At 37.1% G+C, this 24,191-nt stretch overlaps 1 protein-coding gene and 1 long non-coding RNA gene across 8 annotated transcripts; both read left to right on the top strand.

Annotated features, from left to right (window-relative positions):
• The first annotated feature begins 317 nt into the window (after positions 1-317).
• Positions 318-5,171, top strand: LOC110908151. Of its 7 annotated transcripts, none has more exons than XR_004879195.1 (8): positions 383-1,171; positions 1,259-1,277; positions 1,367-1,411; positions 1,528-1,624; positions 2,034-2,168; positions 2,528-2,653; positions 2,929-2,965; positions 3,992-5,171. It is a non-coding gene; the product is annotated as an uncharacterized LOC110908151 (long non-coding RNA). The 7 variants fall into 7 exon arrangements; XR_004879196.1 differs by having other exon boundaries at positions 383-1,143; XR_004879194.1 differs by having other exon boundaries at positions 318-1,143; positions 1,259-1,411.
• Positions 5,172-14,233: 9,062 nt separating this feature from the next.
• Positions 14,234-15,679, top strand: LOC110906476 (protein FAR1-RELATED SEQUENCE 5-like). Its single transcript, XM_022151602.1, has 4 exons — positions 14,234-14,296; positions 14,417-15,006; positions 15,109-15,367; positions 15,461-15,679. Exons 1-4 carry the CDS (start codon positions 14,234-14,236, stop codon positions 15,677-15,679), a joined length of 1,131 nt encoding a protein of 376 aa, XP_022007294.1.
• The last annotated feature ends 8,512 nt before the right edge of the window (positions 15,680-24,191 follow it).

Here is a 24,191-nt window from a genome sequence, read left to right on the forward strand (position 1 = left end):
GGACAAACCGTGCAAGATTTTGAAACATAAGGTACAAAACTCGTCAACTTTTACGCTAAATGACAACGCCTGCAATTCGGTGTAAACATAAAGGACAAAACTTGTAATTTACTCTAAAAATTTAGTACGTGTACACTTTAATAAAATCAAAATATTACTTTACATTAAATATATATACGTGGCTCATATGCATTTGAAAGCTTCATTTTGAAAGACTAGTATACATCAAATTAATGTTCAACTGCTACGTGGAACTTGGATGGAGTACATCGAAATTCTATGGCAACTATAAAAGGCACAAGCTCTTTAGAAAACAATTTGTCCTTCTTTCATCTCTCGCCCCTCTCTTCTATACATATATATATTTTAATTCACCCAAAAATAATAATAAAGGCCATGCCCCGTTTTAAGTGTTTTAACTCCCGATCACCGCTACCCTTTCCGATTGATCTGGAGCCCCATAACGCATGTCAAGACTCTGCCCGACTAAGTTCGTTAGGGTTCTATCTCGTGACATAAGGACAAGGTTGAATTAGGGTTATTATACTTAACACGAGTGTAAATATATATATACTACTTTAATAAGCATATAGGAAGGACAGAAATGGTCATTTGCCACTTTACAAGCATTTGAAGCCCATTGTACAACCTTTAAAGCATGAAGGTGTTGAAAAATCCTTCTACACGAGGACCAGCTTTAAAGTTTGTTGAACCCAATTTTGGGCGGCCAACTTTTGTTCAAAATTCGAATTCCCGCTCATCCCCACTTCCCCATACATCCAGTCTTTTCATTTCACATCAGTCTCTTCCTTTCCTTCTCTCCTCCTCTTAAAACCATCTCCAATTCTCAATTTTCTGTACGCATGATCCAATTTCTCCATGGCTATTCTTGCAAAATCCCTAGATTCCAAAATATTGAGCCACGATCTGAACAAAACCAGCTTCAGATCTAAACAAAACCACCCACGAAAAGGTTTGCAACGGTGAACAGAATCCCCTCTACTCCATGGTTTCAGCCGTCACTGATGACACTCCAGGTTCTTCCCTTCTCTGGTTCCAGAGATGACTATGGTGGTGTCACGGAAGAGGTTTGCAACGGAACAACTGTGCTGGAACCTTTGAAGATCGACGATGACGGCGGCGGTTAGGGTTCCGGTTCTTCCCTTATCTGGTTCCAAAGTGACACCGTTCTTTTGAATCACTGGATTTCATTTACATTTGTTTGTGTTTTTAAGATGGATCTTTGTTTTTTCTGTAGGTCATGGTTTAAAGAACAGGTAACGGTTTGAGAAGAGTTCAAATCTCAGATTCTTAGTTTTTGAGTTTCTTGAAGAACCCTAATTGATTTGGTTTTGTTTTCATGGAGATTTGATTTGCTGAAAGATCAAGACCACGACCAGTTACGCCCCTGGTATAGTTTTTTATTTATTTTCAAGTTCATGTATGATGCTTTCGAGTTCATGTTGTTGTCGTTGTTGCTTCCAAGGTTTTAATCTTACTATCCAGTTTCGTTTTTTGGTATTTTAGATGATGAAGAAGACGAAGATGACGTTGATGGTGAGTTATGTATCAGAGATTCAGAGCAAGCCCTAACCCTAGATTTCAATAACGTCATCCAAGCAAGGTTCTGCACAATTGTTCTTCTCCATGGTTTTTGTTTACATGAATTTTGAAATTTTACTAAAGTTAGTATGTTAGTCTCTATTATAATTTGATTTATCAAAAAAAAAAAAATCTTGCTGCAAATGGAGTTCTTCAAATTCAATTGAATCTGATGGTTTTTATGTTTTGGAGTATCTCTTGAAGATTTTGTGGAGATGTATTCATAAATTTATTGATTAAAAACTTAAAATCAAACATGGGTTTCAATAAAACAATCAGTTTATGTATGCGAATCATCATGGGTTTCTTCGAATTAAAATGGGTTGAAAGTCGCATGAAGTCTTTACTTAATACATACAATGTTCTAAGCCGTTTTTGGTTAAGGAGTTAGAATGCTACTGTCATAACAACGTTTATAATCATACATGTAGGTGAACTCAAAGATTGTTTCAACATGACAACAAGAAACTTTGATCTTGTAAGATACCTAGAAAGGTGGTAGGAAGTTGCTTCATTTAAACATGGATTTGTTGGTCAAGGTCAAGAGGATTTCCCTCTGCACCCAGGTATATAGGTATATTCTAAAGGTAATTTTTGAAATTAAAGAGTTTTTATAGAGGTAACAAACTGAGCCGGCTGGGCTGGCCGACTAGGTAATGGGTAAAAAGGTTTTTTTTTTTTTTTTTTTTTTTTCCAAATCACCTAATGAGTGTGGTTGACATTAAACACTTTCGTTCTAAAGTTTTGACATTAAACACCTAAAGTTTGTACTCAAATCAGTCCTAATCAACACATTATTGTTTCTAAGTTTTTAATTTTACTAGCAATACTGATAAAAATAGGATGACGTAACTTGTTTTTTAGTGTTGATTAAATTTATTTAATTGTTTGTGCAAGGAGCCAAAGGGGTTTTGGTTTTGTGTAGTTACAGATCTCGCTAATGCTGCAAAAGAAAAATACCAGATGGAAGGTCAGCTATTTCAAGAGAGAGAACTCATAGGTGTCGGCATCAGAGATGAACTCTAGACGCGAGATCACAGGGTTGCTTATGGTGAGAGGTCCAATTATTCTTCATTTCTTTGTATTTTATAATTAACATTTGTTCCCTTTCGTTAAGACATTTATCCTCTTAACCAGTTAGCTAAGTGACACCAAACTATAAAAAGTTTTATGGTCATATTCAATGTTCATTATGTGTTTTTTATTAATTTGGTGATAGTTAAGAAAAGCAAATTTCAACTATGTACAGATTTATTTAGTTGGGTTTACTTGCTTGCATTTTTTAGATTTTTATCCACACACTAACTCAGGTTTGATTTTGTTTAGGTCAGCTTTCTGGTTGGAATCACAAATATTGCACCAGGTATCGTATCTTAGGATGACCTTAATGCAATTTTAAACCGTACATAACCAAGTCTTTATACGAGAACCTGGTTTTTTTTATCACATGTTATTTGTGCCAATTTTGACCCGTTTACTACTTTTGAAAGGGTAGATATCTCTTACGTGTCAAATTAAAAACTCTTAGCTCATAATGAAAGAGAATACATGTTAATGGTTCCGACTTAGTTATGTGAATGCTCGGTTTTGTTTATGTTTTCCGTTTACATAGCCGAACCAGACATGTTGTACGTAGATGGTTCGGTTATGGTTTTAATGCAACTTTAATAATGAAGCATGGCTTGATGAATGAGTTTTTTAATCTGAACCAAGCAAACCTATTCTGGGGATTAAGTTTTGTTTTCGGTTCCCAATACCAACAAAAGTTTCGGTTCTTCGAACCATTAAACCCTTTTACATAACTGAACCAGGCCTGGATTAAAGGGTTCAATCACGGTTCTTGAAAGGTCTCGGTTTTAGGTTAGTTCGACCTGGTTCCAGTGGTTCAAGAAGTGGTGGCGTTACCACCCTAAGCTCGACGCTGCATTAAACTTGTATTTTTAAAAGCTTTAATGTATAGAGGTCAAAGTTTGACTTTTTTTAGATTTCTCTTTCTAAACACCGAAATTTTTGATGATATAAAGGTTTGGGAAGGTGGCTGCTGATGTTAGTCTCTGTTATAATTTGATTTATCAAAAATAAAAAGGAATTCTTGCTGCAAATGGAGTTCTTCAAATTCAATTGAATCTGATGGTTTTTATGTTTTGGAGTATCTCTTTAAGATTTTGCCGAGATGTATTCATAACTTTATTGATTAAAAAGTTAAAAACAAACATGGGTTTCAATAAAAGAATCAATTTATGTATGCGAATCATCATGGGTCTCTTTGAATTAAAATGGGTTGAAAGTCGCATGAAGTCTTTGCTTAATACATACAATGTTCTAAGCCGTTTTTGGTTAAAGAGTTAGAATGTTACTGTAATAACAACGTTTATAATCATACATGTAGGTGGACTCAAAGATTGTTTCAACATGACAACAAGAAACTTTGATCTTGTAAGATACTTAGGAAGCTGGTATGAAGTTGCTTCATTTAAACATGGATTTGTTGGTCAAGGAAAGAGGATTTCCTCTGCACCCAGGTATATAGGTATATTCTAAAGGTAATTTTTGAAATTAACTAGTTTTTATAAAGGTGACAAACTGAGCAGGCTAGGCTGGCCAACTAGGTAATGGGTAAAAAGGTACTTTTTTTTTGTTTTCCGAATCACCTAATGAGTAGGGTTGACATTAGACACTTTCGTTCTAAAGTTCTGACATTAAACACCTAAAGTTTGTACTCAAATCAGTCCTAATCAACACATTATTGGTTCTAAGTTTTTAATTTTACTAGCAATACTGATAAAAACAGGTTAACGTAACTTGTTTTTTTAGTGCTGATTAAATTTATTTAATTGTTTGTGCAGGGAGCCAAAGGGGTTTGGTTCAACCTGATCCATTTCCAGTTATATATACATATATACGCACAATTTATTTCAGTTTCATTTTTCATATAACCAATCTTACCCGACCCGACCATTCGTGTGTTGTGGCGAGCGCTGTTGGGTTGCAGGTTTGTGTTTGGCTTCAAATCTCGATTATGGTCTGGTTCGAGAGTATCAAAGACTTGTTGGAATATGTAGCGAAGCAGAGAATTACCAAAGCAAAGAGAAGACTAAGCGAGGCAGTGTTTTTTTTTTTGGGTAAAGGGAGGCAGTGTTTATGTTAACATGGTGGAGAATATGAATGAGCCGCAATGAAAAGGTCTTTAAAGGAATTACTACTTGACTTGTCAAAAGATGGTGGATGCCATTAAGAAGACATCGTTTTGGTGGATTCTAAATAGATCCAAATGGAAAAGTATTTAATGGGATGCTTGGAACCGACACTTGGGAGGAGTCTTTTTTGAATAATTTTGTTGCTAGCTCTGTATGTAGGTTTTGTTCTGCTGGGTGTTTTTGGTTGTATGTTACAGGTTTCCTTGTATTGTTGTTTGTAGTTTTGGGGCTCTCTTACCAGGGTAGGTGTGTTTTAATGAAATTTTGCCTCGCTTGCCTTTCAAAAAATAAAATATAAGAACAAGTTTTACTATATAGACAAAAATCCATGGCTTATGAACACGATGGTTTTTAAAAAATTAAATTTAAGCATATTTTGTTTCTGTTATTAATTTTAAGATATGATATTTTACAAGATCGCATGTATGTTGTGGTGCACTTATTTTTATTTGATATTCTTACTTATTCTTTTTTTACCAAATGGGTCAACAACCGGGCTAATTTTATTCTCTAATGGGTTGGTCTTTAAAAGTTAAGCTAAATCGGAAATAAGGCCTTTCATGTATGAGTTGAATGTAGCCAAAAAACTATTTCGGAATGCATAGAAGAAATGTGAATATGGAGTCCTTAAGGTGCAGTTTTTGTGGTCATGAAGATGAAGGCCTTTTGTATTTATTTATAGTTATGGATGAATGGTTTCAACATCATTTTTCGATTGACAATCACCTCTATGCATATTTGAGTCAAATATTTGCATTTATATATAGTTATTGATGATGTGTAAATGTGAATGTGATTAATAGGTGGGTGCACAAACGTCATTAAATCCCCATGACCGGTTTTGAAATACTTTAACCGAAAATTTAGATTTTAGTTATGACCTAACTGAACCTTTTCATGCACACTCTTAGAATTATTAACAAGTGTTATGTTTTCCGTTGCATCGCGAATTTGGTTTTGGTTATGGCTCAAAACCGAACCGCCCCGTACATAGCCCTAAACTGACCAACCTAAGTGATATGTTTCCCGCCGCATCGCGCGGGTAAACGACTAGTGTATATATATATATATTTAAAATAGCTCAGAAGTTATACCCAAGATTCTACCAAGAGGCTTTCTAGTTGAACCCTAAAGTTACAAAGTGAGTCCATTATCTTTTCTCACAATTTTATCACCTTTTTGTGATACAATTATATTTAAAAATGCTTTTCAAAATCCTAAATGTTTACCAATTATACTTACAGTGATTAAATTTTTATATTCTGTAATAACTGCCGGTATGGAAGGTTTTATACATTACTTGACCCTCGTTACTATTGGCCAAAAATTTAGCCAATAGTAACATGACCACAATCACAGGGGGAATTGTGCCCCAGTAGCCATAGCCTATAACTAATATTATTTTAACATTAAATCAATAATAAATTTAATGTATGATTGAAATAAATCTAAATGGTGTGCATATAAAATAGAGCTTTATTAAACATTATTAAAATATATATTAAAGAAAATATATTTAATAAACCTAAATTACTATTTACATTATAAAATGATGTTTAGTCCATAAATGTATACCATAATAAAATAGTCAAAAATAATATATTCTACTATATTAAGATTATATTTTTAGTCTTAGTCAGGTTAATATGTTAAATAATAATATTACAATTATTTAAATAATATATTATATTTGATAAGTTATAGCTATTAGTTTGACAGAAAATGATATATTTCATTTTCTGGGCTAAGTGGTTTTGTGTCATAGAAAATATAATTGACCAAGTAATGTCACGGGACACTACTAAGTCCAGAGTCACTAGTTGAGAGAATCATCAACAGTGATATGACCACAAATATGACCAGAGTTACTAGTTGAGAGAATGATCAACAATGACATGACCAAAGGCACTAGTTGAGAGAATGATACCAGAGTCACTAGTTGAAAGAATGATCAACAGTGACATGACCAAAGGCACTAGTTAAGAGAATGATCAAGAGTGTTATGACCAGAGTCACTAGTTGAAAGAATAATCAACAGTGATATGACCAGAATCACTAGTCGAAAGAATGATCAACAGTGATTTGACCACCGTCACGGGAATCGTCTAGTGACCGATACCATTGAATCGTAATAAGATATATTTTATATTTATTACTTGATAAACTTCACTATTGGACGAAAATGAGCCAATGAGTGATATGACCACTGTCACATCGGAACTGCCACCATTTGACAAATACTGATTGAGTTGGGTAAATATAAACAAATATAAAAATCCTTAATGCTGTAAAGTATAACAATATATTTCTATAAAAATGGAATGAACTTGCCAGTATTTATTACTGATAAAATGTTTTCAAAACACGTTTCAGGTAACTTGCTATAAAGATAATAGAAGCCAGCTATGGAGCACTGAAGGCTTAAATAAAGTGGCTATAAATACCTGAATAAAAGAAGAAATTTATGTTTTATTTAATTGGATTTATCCCTATGAAAACATTTGAATTGAATATGGGTTTTAGCCCATTTGTTTAATATTAAAAGTTTGGTGTTTTAAACTCTGAAATTATTTCCTAACTGCGATCCTGATGAAAAATTTTCCGCTGCCAAATTAATAAACACCGATACCATCTGACTGGTTCACGGCTCCCACTCCCAGGGTGGGGTCGGGGGCTGTGACAGAAGGTGGTATTAGAGCCACTTGTTTAAGCTATTTAGGTGTTCTTTTAATACCTAATCTGAAATAATAAAGTTAGGAAATTAAAACAAAGTAACATATGTGTTATTTTTGTTGATTTAAATATATATATGATTCCTGGAAGTATTGTTTTGTTTTAATTATTCTGTGATATTAATAATTGAAAATGTTTACAATTCAGATGTCGAATAAAGTATTACATAATCCAGAAGTTCATACTAATAATGAAAATCCTTTGGATAAAAATGCTATAGAAAATATGATAGCACAAGGAATAGCTAATGCTATACCTTTAATAATTAAAGCAGTTAAAAACCCCGTAGAACCCACCAAAGTTGTTAGTCGTAAGCATAATCGCGACGACAGTTTTAGCCATAGTGTCAATGGAGACAATGATGATATTATCAAAACCCCATATCCCAAGAAAATGAAGGCGATGACTCTCGGGTGTACCTACAAAGAATTTCTAGCTTGTAAACCAACTGAGTTCGCCGGCAGTGAAGGAGCCACGGCTGCTCTGCGATGGTTGGAAAAGACGAAAGTTGTTCTTAAAATCAGCAAATGTGCCGAAGAAGATAAGGTGGTGTATGCGTCCAACCTCTTTAAGGAAGAAGCTTTAGAATGGTGGAATACAATTCTTCAGGCAAAAGGAAGTGACATGGCTTATGCCATGAACTGGGAAAAATTCAAGTAAATGACCGAAAGGTAATTTTGTCCCCCTTATGAAAAGGAATGAATGGCTAACAAGTTCCTAAATCATAAAATGATAGATGTAAATTGTCGTGAATATACGACAACGTTCTTCGAATACGCAAGAATGGTACCAACTCTGCCTTCGCCAGAACCCGTACTAATTTCTCGTTATATTTCGGGATTAGTGAGAGAAATCCGAGACATGGTCAAGGCCGTTAGACCACAGACGATTGAAGAAGCAGTTGAACTAGCTAACATCCTGACAGATGGACTAATCCGCACAAGAGAAGAAAACAAGAAGAAAAAGTTAGCCCAGAAAATTTCCCAGGAATTCAAAAAGAAAGGAACTGAACCGTCATTGGAGCAATCTACCTGCAGAAGCTGTAACAAAAAGCATTCAGGAATATGCCATTTTAGGAGAACACCTTACTGTGACTTCTGCAAGATGACCGGACATGTAGAGGAAGAGTGTAGAAGGAAGACAAATGTTTGTTACAATTGCGGAGAGACGGGACACATCAAACCATATTGCCCGAAACTGACTAAAGCACCCGACAACAAGGCAAAAACAACAGACGGAGCTAAGAAGAATGCGCGAGCATTTGTACTTACTACGCAGGAAGCAGAAATGATTCCAGACGTAATCGCTGATATTTAACATCTAAGTTAAGTTATTATTTGACTCTAGTATATATAAAAGTTTATAAATAAATGCATTCTGTCAAATACTTCATCTATTCAGAACCATAATATTGTTTGGTCTTCACTTTCATTAAATCATTTATTTGGTTACGACACCTTGCGTGGCATTTTCATTAACTTGAAGTTTGAGCTAATCTCGTTTTCACACCTGATGTACGAATTTATTTTCTGTTGGTTCATTATCTTAATTGGTCTTAATACAATTAAGTTTTAAGATAAGAGTACACAAATTCATATCATATTCCGGTGTACCTCTAAAGATTTTTTCATCGTTGATCGAAAATTCTATGATATTCATTTGGTCTTTCATCATCAATTGAAAATCCTATGATACTTATTTGAAATAAATATCCAAATTTACTTCATTAAAGCTTTCAGTTGATTACGAACACGGGGAATTTGTTCAGTCACCGCAATTATCAAACTATTTCAATCATTACGACACCTTGCGGCGTCGATATAAACTTGTAGTTTGGGCTAATCATAATCATACAAATCATTCAAAACCACGTATGTCTTTCGTTTGACTCATCATTTTAAAATAGTCTTAATGCAATTATGTATTAAGACAATGATACACTAAACTCTATTATATTTCGGTGTATCCTTACAATTCAATAAATGTCAACACACTGATTTTTCTCATGTCATGATTCGATAGTTGACAAATCATTTTCGTGCTTCTATGTCATTTGATCTTGTTGATTCTAAGTCTTCCTCAGTTGACAATCAAAGTAAATTTTCTTTCGACAGTGAACTCTATTGTTTCTAAAAGTCATTTACAACCTATAAACAGTCAAATTAGACATCTATTGATCATAAATCTCTTTTGACTTGAACCTAGTCACCTTGAAAACTATATCATTTAATCTCATTCATTTGACATCGATTTCTTGAATTAATTCAGTTGAACCATTGAGTCCTATTTATTGTACAACTTGTATTCACAAAATTTGATGTTTTGATTCTGTGTCATTTACCTTAATACTGTTTTTAGAGTTAAATGCTTGGTTGGTCCCTGTGGTTTGCAAAAATTTCATACTTGGTCCTAGTGGTTTACTAATTACACGCGTGGTCCCAAAAGTTGTCAAAAATGAACTCGGTTGGTCCCCTGACCTAACCTCTGTTAAATTTCTTAGTTAACTATGTGTTAAATGACTATATTACCCTTAAACAATTAAAAAAAAGACATACCCATCTTCATCTTCAACCTTTCTTCTCAAATCAACCTGCAACACCCCTACCCAAACCCTCATTTCTATTTCCCACACATTATATGACAATCACCACCTCCTTACCTCCGGCTCAAACCTAGCCACGGCCACCTCGACCTGACTCAACATACTAACCCCAAATCCCATACCCATCTTCTGCAATCAACGATCTCCAGGATGAATTGCGTTATGATCTGAATGTTTCTGGGAATTTGACGTATGGTCAGATCGGTGGGTTGTCTGGAATATCCGCGCAGGATTTGTTTTTGTGGTTTCCGGTTAAGGAAATGCAGGTCGATATACCCAGTTCTGGATTGATTTATTTCGATGTTGGTGTTATTTCCAAGCAGTTTTCCTTGTCTTCCTTTAAATCACCCAGGGAATGTTTGGCTAATTCCAATCGGGTTGTTGTTCAATCTATCTTTATGGTGATTTTTTAACCTTTCACTTTTTTTTGGTTATTGTTATTATTGTTATTGGATTGTGAGTTTTGCTGCTTTTGGTTTGACTTTGTATGGATAATAGATTTGGTTATTATGGGGTGAATTGTATTTTTTGAATTTGTTAGCTTGCAGTTTCTTGTTTATGGCATGATCAATTTAGTTTGAAGAAGATGGGTATGGGACTTGGGGTTAGCAGGTTGAGTCGGGTCGAGGTGGCCGTGGCTAGGTTTGAGCCAGAGGTGAGGAGGTGGTGATTGTCATATGGTGTGCGGGAAATAGAAATGGGGGATTGGTGGGGGGTGTTGCAGGTTGATTTGAGAAGAAAGGGTGGAGAAGAAGATGATGGGTATGTCTTTTTTTAATTGTTCAAGGGTAATATAGTCATTTCATACATAGTTAACTGAGAAATTTAACAGAGGCTAGGTCAGGGGACCAACCGAGTTCATTTTTGACAACTTTTGGGACCAAGCGTGTAATTAGTAAACCACTAGGACCAAGTATGAAATTTTTACAAACCACAGGGACCAACCAAGCATTTAACTCCTGTTTTTATTGACTAAAACATAACATAACATAACATAACTCTAGAGGAGACATCGTAGCCCAAATCTCGAGGACGAGATTTAAAACAAGGTGAGGAGGATGTAACATTCCCATTTTTATCATATAAGAATTATAGGGTTGTTTAAATTTATTAACCACTAGTAACTAGTTTTATTTTTAATATAATTATTCGACCCAAATAGTTTTGAAAACTATTTTATATATAGTTGGTTGGAATGTTATACTAATTAATTGGCTTGTATATCCTTTCTATTAAAATAAAAGTGTACAAAAACTTATATTATTAGACAGGTAGATTACGGGTAAGTTGACTGTTAGAAATATAAAGTACCTAGACGGGACTAGGAACCGTTTAATAATAAAATTATAAAAATACATTGTATTTGGACTTACTCCATTTTTAATGAAACTTGGTTCAAAATGTAGATAATATTATTCTCGTTCTAATGACATATTGTTTTATAAAACCTCGTATTTTATAAGTTATAAGCGCCAAATAAGTGAAGCTGTTGAATTAATTATAATAATAAAATAATATTTAAAAATTTAGTACGTGTACACTTTAATAAAATCAAAATATTACTTTACATTAAATATATATACGTGGCTTATATGCATCTGAAAGCTTCATTTTGAAAGACTAGTATACATCAAATTAATTTTCAACTGGTACGTGGAACTTGGATGGAGTACAAAATTCTATGGCAACTATAAAAAGCACAAGCTCTTTAGAAAACAATTTGTCCTTTCTTTCATCTCTCGCCCCTCTCTTCTATGCATATATATATATTTTAATTCACCCAATAATAATAATAAAGCACTGCCCCGTTTTAAGTGTTTTAACTCCCGATCACCGCTACCCTTTCCGATTCATCTGGAGCCCCATCGCATGTCAAGGCTCTGCCCGACTAAGTTCGTTGGGGTTCTGTCTCGTGACATAGGGACAAGGTTGAATTAGGGTTATTATACTTAACACGAGTGCAAATATATATATATATATATATATATATATATATATATATATTTAAAATAGCTCAGAAGTTATCACCTTTTTGTGATACAATTATATTTAAAAATGCTTTCCAAAATCCTAAATGTTTACCAGTTATACTTACAGTGAATAATTTTTATATTCTGTAATAACTGCCGGTATGGAAGGTTTTAAACATTACTTGACACTCGTTACTATTGGCCAAAAAGTTAGCCAATAGTAACATGACCACAATCATAGGGGGAATTGTGCCCCAGTAGCCATTGCCTATAACTAATATTATTTTAACATTACATCATTAATAAATTTATTGTATGATTGAAATAAATCTAAATGGTGTGTATATAAAATAGAGCTGTATTAATCATTATTAAAATATATATTAAAGAAAATATATTTAATAAACCTAAATTACTATTTACATTATAAAATAATGTTTAGTCCATAAATGTATACCATAATAAAATAGTCAAAAATAATATATTCTATTATACTAAGATTATATTTTTAGTCTTAGTCACGTTAATATGTTAAATAATAATATTACAATTATTTAAGTAATATATTATATTTGATAAGTAATAGTTATTAGTTTGACAAAAAATGATATATTTCATTTTCTGGGCTAAGTGGTTTTGTGTTATAGACCATATATTTGACAAAGTAATGTCACGGAACACTACTAAGTCCAGATCACTAGTTGAGAGAATGATCAACAGTGATATGACCACAAATATGACCAGAGTCACTAGTTCAGAGAATGATCAACAGTGACATGACCAAAGGCACTAGTTGAGAGAATGATCAACAGTGTTATGACCAGAGTCACTAGTTGAAAGAATAATCAACAGTGACATGACCAAAGGCACTAGTTGAGAGAATGATCAAGAGTGTTATGACCAGAGTCACTAGTTGAAAGAATGATCAATAGTGATATGACCAGAATCACTAGTTGAATGAATGATCAACAGTGATTTGACCACCGTCACGGGAATCGCCTAGTGACCGATACCATTGAATCATAATAAGATATATTTTATATTTATTACTTGATAAACTTCACTATTGGACGAAAATGAGCTAATGAGTGATATGACCACTGTCACATCGTAATTGCCACCATGTGACAAATACTGATTGAGTTGGGTAAATATAAACAAATATAAAACCCTTAATGCTGTAAAGTATAACAATATATTTCTATAAAAATGGAATGAACTCGCCAGGATTTATTACTGATAAAATGTTTTCAAAACACGTTTCAGGTAACTTGCTATAAAGATAATAGAAGCCAGCTATGGAGCACTGAAGGCTTAAATAAAGTGGCTATAAATACCTGAATAAAAGAAGAAATTTATGTTTTATTTAATTGGATTTATCCCTATGAAAACATTTGAATTGAATATGGGTTTTAGCCCATTTGTTTTATATTAAAAGTTTGGTGTTTTAAACTCTGAAATTATTTCCTAACTACGATCCTGATGAAAAATTTTCCGCTGCCAAATTAATAAACACCGATACCATCTGGCTGGTTCACGGCTCCCGCTCCCAGGGTGGGGTCGGGGGCTGTGACACTTATCCATGCACATGGATCGTGATCTTGATCAACGGTTGGGGAGATGCCACGTGGAAAGTGGTTTAATCTAGATTTGTATGTAAATTGTTGCCATCATCTTGACTTCAAGGAAGGTCTCAGGTTTTGCCACGTTTCATTCGGTTATGACCGAATGAGGCTGTGCACAATGGTAATTTAATGCCTTCTAGAAGATCTACAGCTGTATACCAGTAATCCCTTGCCGCATGTCCATTCTGTTATAACATAAAAGATTCCTTTTGTTTAAGTCTTTATTTCATGCACGCGGAAGTGTTTAGGACTTTATCTTTTAAAACTTCAAGCCTAACTGTACCCTTGCGCGAGCCCGCACTTGGGTGTTGGTTGAACAATTGTCTTTCCTTTCTCCGGCGCACGGTTACTGAGGATTGATCTTTCCTTAATTTTTACTATGACACGTTGCGCGGCCGCGCAAGGTCTGTTCGAGATGAATTTGGAGTGTAATTATGGTATGGTCCTCTACGCTTGCGCATGATTTTTGGGACCATACCCCTTCAGTCTCCAAACTCTGGTAAGATGACTTATTTACCTGAGGTAGATGACTCGCTTAAGCCGAAGGATAAGATGAGGTTTGATACGGTGAATAATGCATTCCTCTTTTATCAGAGATATGCAATGGCTTCAGGCTTCACTACCAGGAAGTATTCTCAATACACGTCTCATGGTGTTATAAAATCTTAATGGTTCGTTTGCTCAAAGGAGGGAACTAAACCTTTTAAGGCGATCGATACATCTATCGAAATTGAAACCAGAAATAATGGGTCAAAGAGGAAATCTATTCGACGTGTTCCTTCTATAAGGACGGGTTGCGAAGCACGTATGTGTGTAAAGTTAAACGCTTCGAATCTATACGAGGTATATTCTTTCAAGGAGGCCCATAATCACTATTTTGTTGCTGAGGACGATAGGCATTTACTTCCCGCTAACCAAGGTATGAACTATATGCAAGAACAAGTCGTTAACGCATTGAGTGCCTTGAATATTGGACCGATCAAAGCGTTTAATATCATGAGGACACTATATGGTGGGTTTGACAAGGTTGGGGCAACCAAAAACGATTTTAAAAATTTTAAGCGAGACCTGAACATGTATATATCTGAGTTTGACGCTGATATGATGATTAAACGGCTATTGAGGAAGAAAGAGTACATGCCAAACTTTTCAATGGAGTATATAACCACAGAAGATGGTGTCTTAAGGGCGTTGTTTTGGGCCGATGAAGATGCCAAAAGGAATTTTTCGGTGTTTGGTGACGTTGTTTCATTCGATGCGACCTATCGTCGTAACAAGTAAGTTTGTCAATTATCATCCTTATTTCGATTTGTACAACTCCTTTATTTAGTATAAATCATTTAGTTGTATGGTGTTTTTAATCCGTATTTGTTGTTTAGGTACATGATGATGTTTGTTCCATTTACGGGTATCGACAACCACAATCGTAAAGTTACTCTTAGTGCCGCATTAATAGGCAATGAAACGGCAGAAACTTATAGTTGGTTGCTTAAGGTGTTTCGTGAAGCATTTGGCCATGCCCTTCCGGTGATTATCAGCGACCAAGACCCAGCCATGAAGAAGGCTATTGAAGATACATGGACTGAGAGTAGACATAGGTTGTGCATGTGGCACATCATGGACAAGCTTACTGCTAAGGTGTTTACTTATTCGTCCTTTTAAGCTTTTTTTTATATTTTTACATACTTTTTTGGTGATTATTGTGTTATATGTTGTTCAATGGTGTTTTAGGTTGGTGCTACAATCTTCAATAGTATAGATTTTAAAAAGAGGTTGTGTGCCATTGTGTGGACCAATTCAATTCTACCTGTGAAGTTTGAAAGTGATTGGGCTACCATAATGAATGATTTTAACTTGGTTGATCATGAGTGGCTGCAGTCAGTTTATCAAATCAGGGATACTTGGATACCGACATATTATCTCGAGGAGTTCATGTCCGGGCTTATGTAACAACCCGCACGTTCGTGCGTTGTTACTACTCATAACACTCGTTACGCCTAGCACCAGAGATTCGGATCATAATGTAACTATATCGCTTACAACGCTATTTCGCAATCTTTTTGCATATTACGCATACTTTAACACAGCGCATACACTAACGCTTACAATGACGTCGAGTGAGGACTTAGACTACTCTCCTCGATATCCGTGATGCGACGCAACGCAACGCAAGACTCGAACGGGGGCGCACCCGCGATCAAGCGTAAATCGATTATCGCAATGCAGCCTTAAAAATGTGGATACTTATTGTTTTTGTCAAAAATTACCTAAGCAATTTAGTGATCAAATTAGTTAAGTGAGGTAGTATGCTTGAAAGGTGTGTCAAGAATGTTCAAGTAAAGTTATTTGAAAAAAAAAAAACAGTTTCAGGATACAGCTCAGGATATAAAGTTGTATCCAAGATCAAACAATGAACAAAAAAGGAAAGGGTGACACGAGATGTACGAGGAAAGCCCTTGATCAATCTAGATCGTCGGCATAAAACCTCGGGAGCTGACAATCGCAGCTGCCTTGTTCTTCTATTACTTCAAATGTCAGGATACAGTGCAGGATATGATGCGGATCAACTAGGTGTTACAATGTGATTTGATTACAAGTGTTGCTGTGTAGTGATTGCTAGTAACTAGAGAGTAAAGTGTGCGAATGAAAAGTGAGTGCCTTAATCTGATCCGATCATGCTATTTATAGTTAAACAAAATCAACTAACTTTCCTATTAAACCGGGATGCTTCGAATATTCCTCAAATTAACGTTGCAGTCCTGGTCTTTCGGGATCAACGTCTCTATTCCAACTGATCTGCCCGAGTCTTGGGGGAAGAAGTCTTCTCGAACATTGGAGACTTGTACCTTCTAATCTGCACATGATTAATTCAGTCAATACCAGGATATCGTACCAGGATGTTACCAATATCCTGATCCGGTATCCTGATCACAAGTAAACAACCAAAAGTAGAATATTAGTCAGGATATATGTTCAGAAAATGACCCATAACAATTGTCCCCAAAATATATCTGTTGGTATACCAGTGCAACGGATATATTTTAAAACTTTTTCTCGCAAACCGAGGTTATTAAATTGAAATGACGGTCAAGATAGCACCATGTAACTTCCAACGCGCTTTTCACTCGATGGACATCCATTACGCCCCTATATGTTCTCTCTTCTTGTTTGATAACCAGATACCAACAACAGAATCTCCAGGTAATCACTTTCCCCTTCCTCATTTCCTGTTAATATTATTTTTTCTGCAATGGCCACTAGAGTCCATTCCCAAACCGGTGAATCGTCGGACTCCTTCGTTCTGCAAAATCTTCTCAAAAATCCCGGGAAGGAGATCTGCGCTTTTGATAATGCTGACATTGCGGCGTTGAGAGCCTCCGGCGCGTTCCCTGATGGTACGATTTTTAGACCATTTGATCGATTAATTCGATCAGATGTTTCTTCTGTCGATTGGGTCTGTTTTCCGGCATACCCTTTTTCGCTAGGTCTTCGGTATCCCTTTCCTGAGTTCATAATGCAATTCTTTCGAACTACTGGTATTTCCTTTGCCCAAACCATGCCCATGGTTTGGAGAGTATTGATTGTGCTTAACCAAATCAAAAACCTTCATTATCCTGACCTCTGCATCGAAGATATGCCAATTGCTTATCGCCTCCGATCACATGGTTCCAGTCGGTTCCTACTCTTTTCGACTTCCAGCAAACCCCTTATACTCAAGGCCACCAAAAACGAGGATGGATGGCAACGCAAGTTTTTCTTCGTCAAACGGGACTCCATCCATGAGGGTGCTAATCTTCCGGTGGAGTTGTTAACCACCGGTAGGACCATGAATATCCCCATATACATTGAGACTTTTATCCTCTGCTAATTTCGTTTTATTCGATTTTTTGCAGTGAACTTTAAGGAAGCCGCTCCCCCTACTGCAGAATCAGAAAAAAGAATCGAAGCGGTTTACCAGCTACCTGCAGGTGACAGGAGTTTTACCACACACGTCCCAAGTTCCAATCAATACTCTCGTCCGAAATGTCTGGTAAGAATTACTTTGTAAATGACTGATTAATGTAATACAATATAATGAAGAGTAATAATGATATAGGGCTTTCCTTTTATGCAGCACCGGCCAAGATCCCTGAGGTTTTCGACCTCGAAGAGCTAGACAATTATTCCGATCACGTCCAGATCAAGAAGGAGCCTAGTCCCAAGGTCACGGCCTTCTCCAAGCCCAGCAGCTCCAAGGCCATTACCATTCCCAAACCTTCACCAGCTACTAAGCCCTGGAGCTCAAGTTCTCGTAAAAGGAAAGAACCTGATTCACCTGTCATCTCTGATACATTTCTTTATGAGAACCATGGGTTCGTTGAGGCAAGCGGATTCATGACTTCTTTTCTCACCGTTTGTATCCTTGAGCTATATCCTGCACCTTATGTTGGTTATAAGTATTTATTAAAACCAATACCTGTTCTCTCACTTGGCAGGGTCTCGAACGTTTGGTTCATCTATATCAAGAATCCTGTGAGCTCAACAAGACGCTCGAGTCCAAGTTGAAGAAAGCTGAGGTCACCATCTCCGATCAGGGTATGATTGCAGCCGCAAAATCTCGGCATTACGAGGACAAATTCAAGGCTATGACCCAAGAACACCAGACCGCCCTCAACAAAGCCACTCTTGACGTCCAAGCCGATCTTGATGCTGCCCATGCTCAACATGAAAGAGATATGATTAGCTACCGGGATAGCCTTAAAAGTTCCGTCGTTACTTCCCTTCTTCAGGCCAGGTTAAAGATGACCCACGAAGCCAAGGCATTGGGCTTCGAATGCCCCTCTTGGGATGTCAATGCTTGGGAGGCAAAGCTAAGGAGCCTCGGCAGTAGTCCTGTTAAACCCGCAGCTGAAGGATCCTCAAGGGTGGTTGAAAAACCAACTGATGCTGAGAAGGACGCCCAAACTAATCCCGAAACGGATGCTGTCGAAAATGTCATGGGCAAAGAATGCACTGCCTCCTAATATTTATTTATCTTAAATTTGAGAGTTATGTGTGTTTGAACAATTTACTTTTTTATCCTTTGAACAATTTGATAACCAGAGGTAGATGGGTCCTAGGTTTTAGGATGAAGCCTTTGGTTATCGGCTAGTATCGCTTATTTTAAACAGTACCACTTTTCTACCTATTTACTGTTCTTAGTCATTTTTTGTCATGCATTACTTAGTTTAGATTTTTGTTTTGCAAAATTAGTGTTACTATTCCTTGTGAAAATATCCTGATCAATATACTCAGTGGTATCCTATGAAGATTCTCGACAAATAGAACTTCTCATAATCCAAAGTTATTAAAGAATAAAAGATATTTTATTTTCCATTTTGATAACACTTATTTGACCAGAGTATTTATTTCCTACCCAAGTATCATTTCCCAAATATTCCAATCAAATATCCCAAAACGTATCCAAAAACACATTTTGAGAACATATCTTAAAGATACATTCTTATCAAGACATTCGAGCCTTAAACATAGTTTCAAAAGTTTAAACAACTTACAAAGGAAAGATCATACCAGGAATAGGATGTAGCCCTAGTATTAAACTTTAATCCTTTTGCAACTTCTTCAACCAAGATGTCCCCAGTCCGAAATACTTAGTGCATTGAATTTGATTTTTTGAGCTTTACACAATCGCTTTAGGAGGAATGTCCCCTGTGCATAAAGTCTTCGAATACTTAGAAAATTTTCAAGTTCTAACTGTTTGGACAGTTCTTGTGTTACTGGGGTAAAACCCGAAAACATTCTGGAGATAAATCCTTAGTATCTTGGGGAAAATCCCAAATTTTCATGCGCTACAGGCGGGAGTGTATAAACTCCAAGACTTAGAAAGGTGAAAACCTTTAAACCATAGAGAGTATGAAAATACCCTTTCGTGAGAGAGGGTGATCAATCCTCATATACCTTAAGGGTCCAGGATATAGCCAACAGTGACGAAATTGTCAGCCACTTTTACATGAACTGGTCCCGCCACCTTGAACTATCCCTGGACAACTTGCGCTCCGGGCGGGGTGTTTAAACCCAACTCGTGAGAAAGGTGAATACCTTTAAACCTTTGAAGGGATCAGGATCCCTTAAACGTGAGAGGGGGCCAATCCTCTAATCTTTCGAAGTATCCTGGGTATGCATCCTGGAGCTATATCCCGAAGCATATTCTGCAAAACAATTGTAAACTAAGGTGGGTGTTAGCCTGGCTAACACCCCTCCGATGCTTAAGTCAGTAATGGGTTCAAAATAGTAAATAATATTAAACATATTAAAAGAGATAAAATTCATACCATCCTGAGTTAGAAATTAAATTCCTAACTCACTTGAAATAGAGCTTCAAATGTATAGCATTCCAGGATCTTGGTAGCATATCCCCCTCCATATTCTTGAGTCGGTATGCTCATTTCCCTGATTCTGATTCAATCTCATAGGGTCCTTCCTATTTTGGGGCCAGCTTTCCGTCAGCAGGGTTAGTAGTATCCTGAAAAGCTTTTCTTAATACCCAATCTCCAACCTGGAACCTTCTAGTCCTTATATTCTTGTTATATGCTTTAGATATCCTTTGTTGATATGCTGCCATCCTTAGCCTTGCTGCATCTCTTGTCTCATCAATTGTATCCAATCCTGGCATAGGATTTCAGGATTCTGCTCAGGATCTCGGAGGCTGGATCTTGCTGTAGATATTACCATTTCAGTCGGGATCACCGCTTCTGCTCCAAATACCAAGGAAAATGGGGTTTGGCCAGTTGCACTTTTTATCATCGTTCTATCAGCCCACAAAACAAAGGGGTAATTCTTCTCCCCATCTTCCATTCTTAGCTCCAAGCCTTTTCTTCAAATTATTGACAATTATCTTGTTTGAGGATTCTGCTTGTCCATTTGCTTGAGGATGTACTGGTGTGGATGTGATCATTTTGATTCCCCAACTCTTGCAGAAGTCAGTAGTCCTCTTACTTATGAATTGAGATCCATTGTCACAAATTATTTCAGCTGGTATACCAAATCTAGTCAGTATATTTCTTTTTATGAAGGATACCATTTCTTGATCTCTGACTTGAACAAATGCTTCAGCTTCAACCCATTTAGAGAAATAATCCGTCATTGCCAGCATAAAGACTTTTCCTCCTGGAGCTTTTCGCAATTTTCCCACTATATCCATTCCCCATTTCATGAACAACCAAGGGGAAACAATAGGATACAGTGGTTCAGCAGGTTGATGTAGTATGTTGCTGTGTCTTTGACATGCATCACATTTTCGAGCATATTCTGCAGCATCTTTTCTCATGGTAGGCCAATAATATCATGTTCTTAGTACTTTTGAGAATAATGACCTGCCCCCAGTGTGGTTACCACAATCCCCTTCATGGATATCCTGAAGCACTTCTTTGGTCTCGGGATCCTCCAAGCACCTCAGATATGGACCTGTTTTGGTCAAAAATCACACAAGGATAATGTAACCAAACTTTATGTAAACGGGGTATGATGCTTGGTTAGCTATGAAAGTAAAGGATCACTTCTGTGATAAAGATACAAAGACACAATGATTTATACGAGGAAAAAGCCCTTGATCAATGTATGATCTCCGGCATAAAAAACCTCGGGTGATGGCAACTACCGATCACCAACTTCAATATAATAAAAATGTAGTTACAACTTCGGATGATAATGAGCTGAGTACAAGGATCACTGAGTGTCTAAGTGTTCGAGAGTTGTGTCGTATGTCGTGTGTTCTTCCGAATGAGGAAGAGTGGGATTTATACATGTGTGGGTGACCTATTTTAGGTAGATAGACCACTAATCAGCTCATTACCCCTTTAGAAATAAAGATAATCTAGCCTAAATTGCTGCCCATTAATCAAGCTAAGTTTCCATATCCGGTACAACGTCTATCTCCAATTTAGCTCTTGCCATATTCGTGAAAACGCGTCCCTGGATCATGATGTGTAGGGCATATCCTGCTAGGTGTTCCTGCAAAACAATTTTGTAACAAGTGGAAGTGACCGTTAGTGTAAGGATCACCATATCGTCCCATGATCCTGATCCTGAAGTCTGGCTGAGGATCACTATCTGCCAAAGAAACAAGGATCACTGGTCAGGATCACGTATAAGGATCATTTATAGTAAAATCCAGCCCCAACAATTGCCCCCAAAATATAAGGAGTTAATTGTAAATAGATGAGTTATATTTTGTTTTGAGCTTATCTCTAACGGGCGACTCCGGGTTACTAGCCGTTACATACGGACTAGCCGTTGTGATATTTACGTCACTGATGTGACGATCCCTGCAAATCATCATTATAAATAGGAGATAGGGTTAGGATCATTTTGTATTTAAATTCGAAGTATCTCCCTTTATAACCATCATCGAAGACTCTTGATCAGGTATCATCTTCTTCTTTCTCTTCTTTGCTCTGTTCTTTCGTGCTTTTACTCTGTTTTTTGTTCAAAATATGCTGCTCCGTAATTCTCCGCACAAGGGTCCCAAGAAGGAGAGTCCCTTAAAGAGCCAGGGAATTATCAAGGATTCTCCCGTGGAGAGATGCTGCTTTACTGATGTCCACATAGACAAGATTCGCCATTGTTTCCCAGCGAATGTTGTTTTCAAACCCTTTGATCCTACTGCTTTGAGCGATCTTGTCTCAGATGTCTGGGTGGCTTTTCCTGCTACTCCCTTCCTCATTGGGTATTCATATCCTTTTCCGATGTTTACCCAATCTTTCTTTTCTCTTACCGGCATCTCATATATCCAAGCTATGCCGATGATCTGGAGGGTTCTCTATACCTTCGAGAGGATCATCGAGCAAGAAGGGATTGATCTGGGGATGGCAGAGCTGGCCGAGCTCTATGATCTTACTACGTTTGGTTCCCACCGGTATCTGCTGAAACGGAAAGCTGGGGAGGATCACCCTATTTTCAAAGTGACCAAGAATGATACCAACTGGAAACGTCGATTTTTCTTTGTTAAGAGGGATTCTATCCCGGATGGGAAGGATCTGCCCAAGGAATGGGCCACTCATGGTAGGATAGAGGATCCTCGAAGGATCACTATCAGTTCTGTCTCATATGATGAGGATCACTGATGTCTTTTCTTTTTTGTCTTTTTATGCAGCTATCTCCGTTGCTCACTTAAAGTTGACCCCTGCTGCCAAAGAGAGAGTGTTAGCTTTCAAGAAGCTTGATCCTGAAGTTCGAAGCTTCCAGATTATTATCCAAGATTCTCAAGAGATATCCTCTGCGTCTGCCACAATGTCAAGTAAGTGTCCTCATAAAAAATGAGTTTTATGTGAAAGTATTTAATTTAACAAGGGAACTTATCTTGTTTTTGAATTGTGTAGGTGCCGGAAAATCTGCCAGGTCTGTTAAATCTGCCTCCAAGTTTGGGATCAGTGATCTTGCGAATGTCACTTCCTCAAAGAAGAAAGCTCCCGCTGCCAGCCCTTCAGTCTCAGCTCCTAAAGCGTCCATTCGGGGCAAGGGAAAAAAGAGGAAAGCCTCTGATGAGCTCCAAGGATTCCCTCTCCTTCGTCAGCAATTTCTTGACTACGTGAACGAGGTAAGGATCACTGCCCCTGTTGGTTATCTGTCTCTAGTATCTTTTTTGAGGATCATCTGATTCTGAGCTTGTCTTTATTCTTTTGTTGCAGAAACTTGCTGAGATTGAAACTTATCTTGGCCATGTTGAAAATCAGGAGAGCCAGATTGCCGACCTTCAGCAAATGGGTGTATTAAAGGATCTTACGATAGCGGATCTTGAGAAGGAACTCCAAGCTACCAAAGATGACGCTGCTCAAAGGCTGATTGACATGGATAATGAGAAGCAGGAGATCACCCAAGATGCTAAGGTCTCGGCGGCGATTGCTATGTACAAGATCCAACTTCAAATGGCTGAGGAGGCTCAGGATCCCACCTTTGACAGAAGCTCATGGGACGTTGAAGGCTGGAAGACAAGGCTGGCGGACCTGGATGATGAGGAGGATGCTGAGGATATCCCAAGGCTGGAGGGAGGTGATGCTGATAAGGATCAGGGTGGAGAAGCTGGTGATGGAGCAGCGAAGAAGTAAGCTGCATGATTGGGCGATGATGGATATTGTTGACTAGGCCGGAGCCCAATTTTTTAGGTTTGGTGGTGATTTGTGGTAGTGGTTCATGGTTTGAAACAATTATGGTCTGTAACTTAAACAATAGTTTCTTAGGGTTAAGGATCCTGGATCCTTTTTTAGACAATAGGTAGGATTACAAAAGGTGGAGGGATCCTCTGTTTGGGGGATGAAGCCTTTGTGATCCTGCCGCTTTTACTTTCCTGCACAATGCTATGACCGCATAGACAATGGACACCCTTTGCCAACCCATGTGGACGGGCCACGTTTTGCTGGTAGAAATGTGGGTTGGCAATTTTGACAACTTTTTGAAAGGGTTAATGATCCTTTTGTTTAATAATATA

Source organism: Helianthus annuus, chromosome 14 (genome assembly GCF_002127325.2).
Source record: "Helianthus annuus cultivar XRQ/B chromosome 14, HanXRQr2.0-SUNRISE, whole genome shotgun sequence".
NCBI classification, from domain to species: domain Eukaryota; kingdom Viridiplantae; phylum Streptophyta; class Magnoliopsida; order Asterales; family Asteraceae; genus Helianthus; species Helianthus annuus.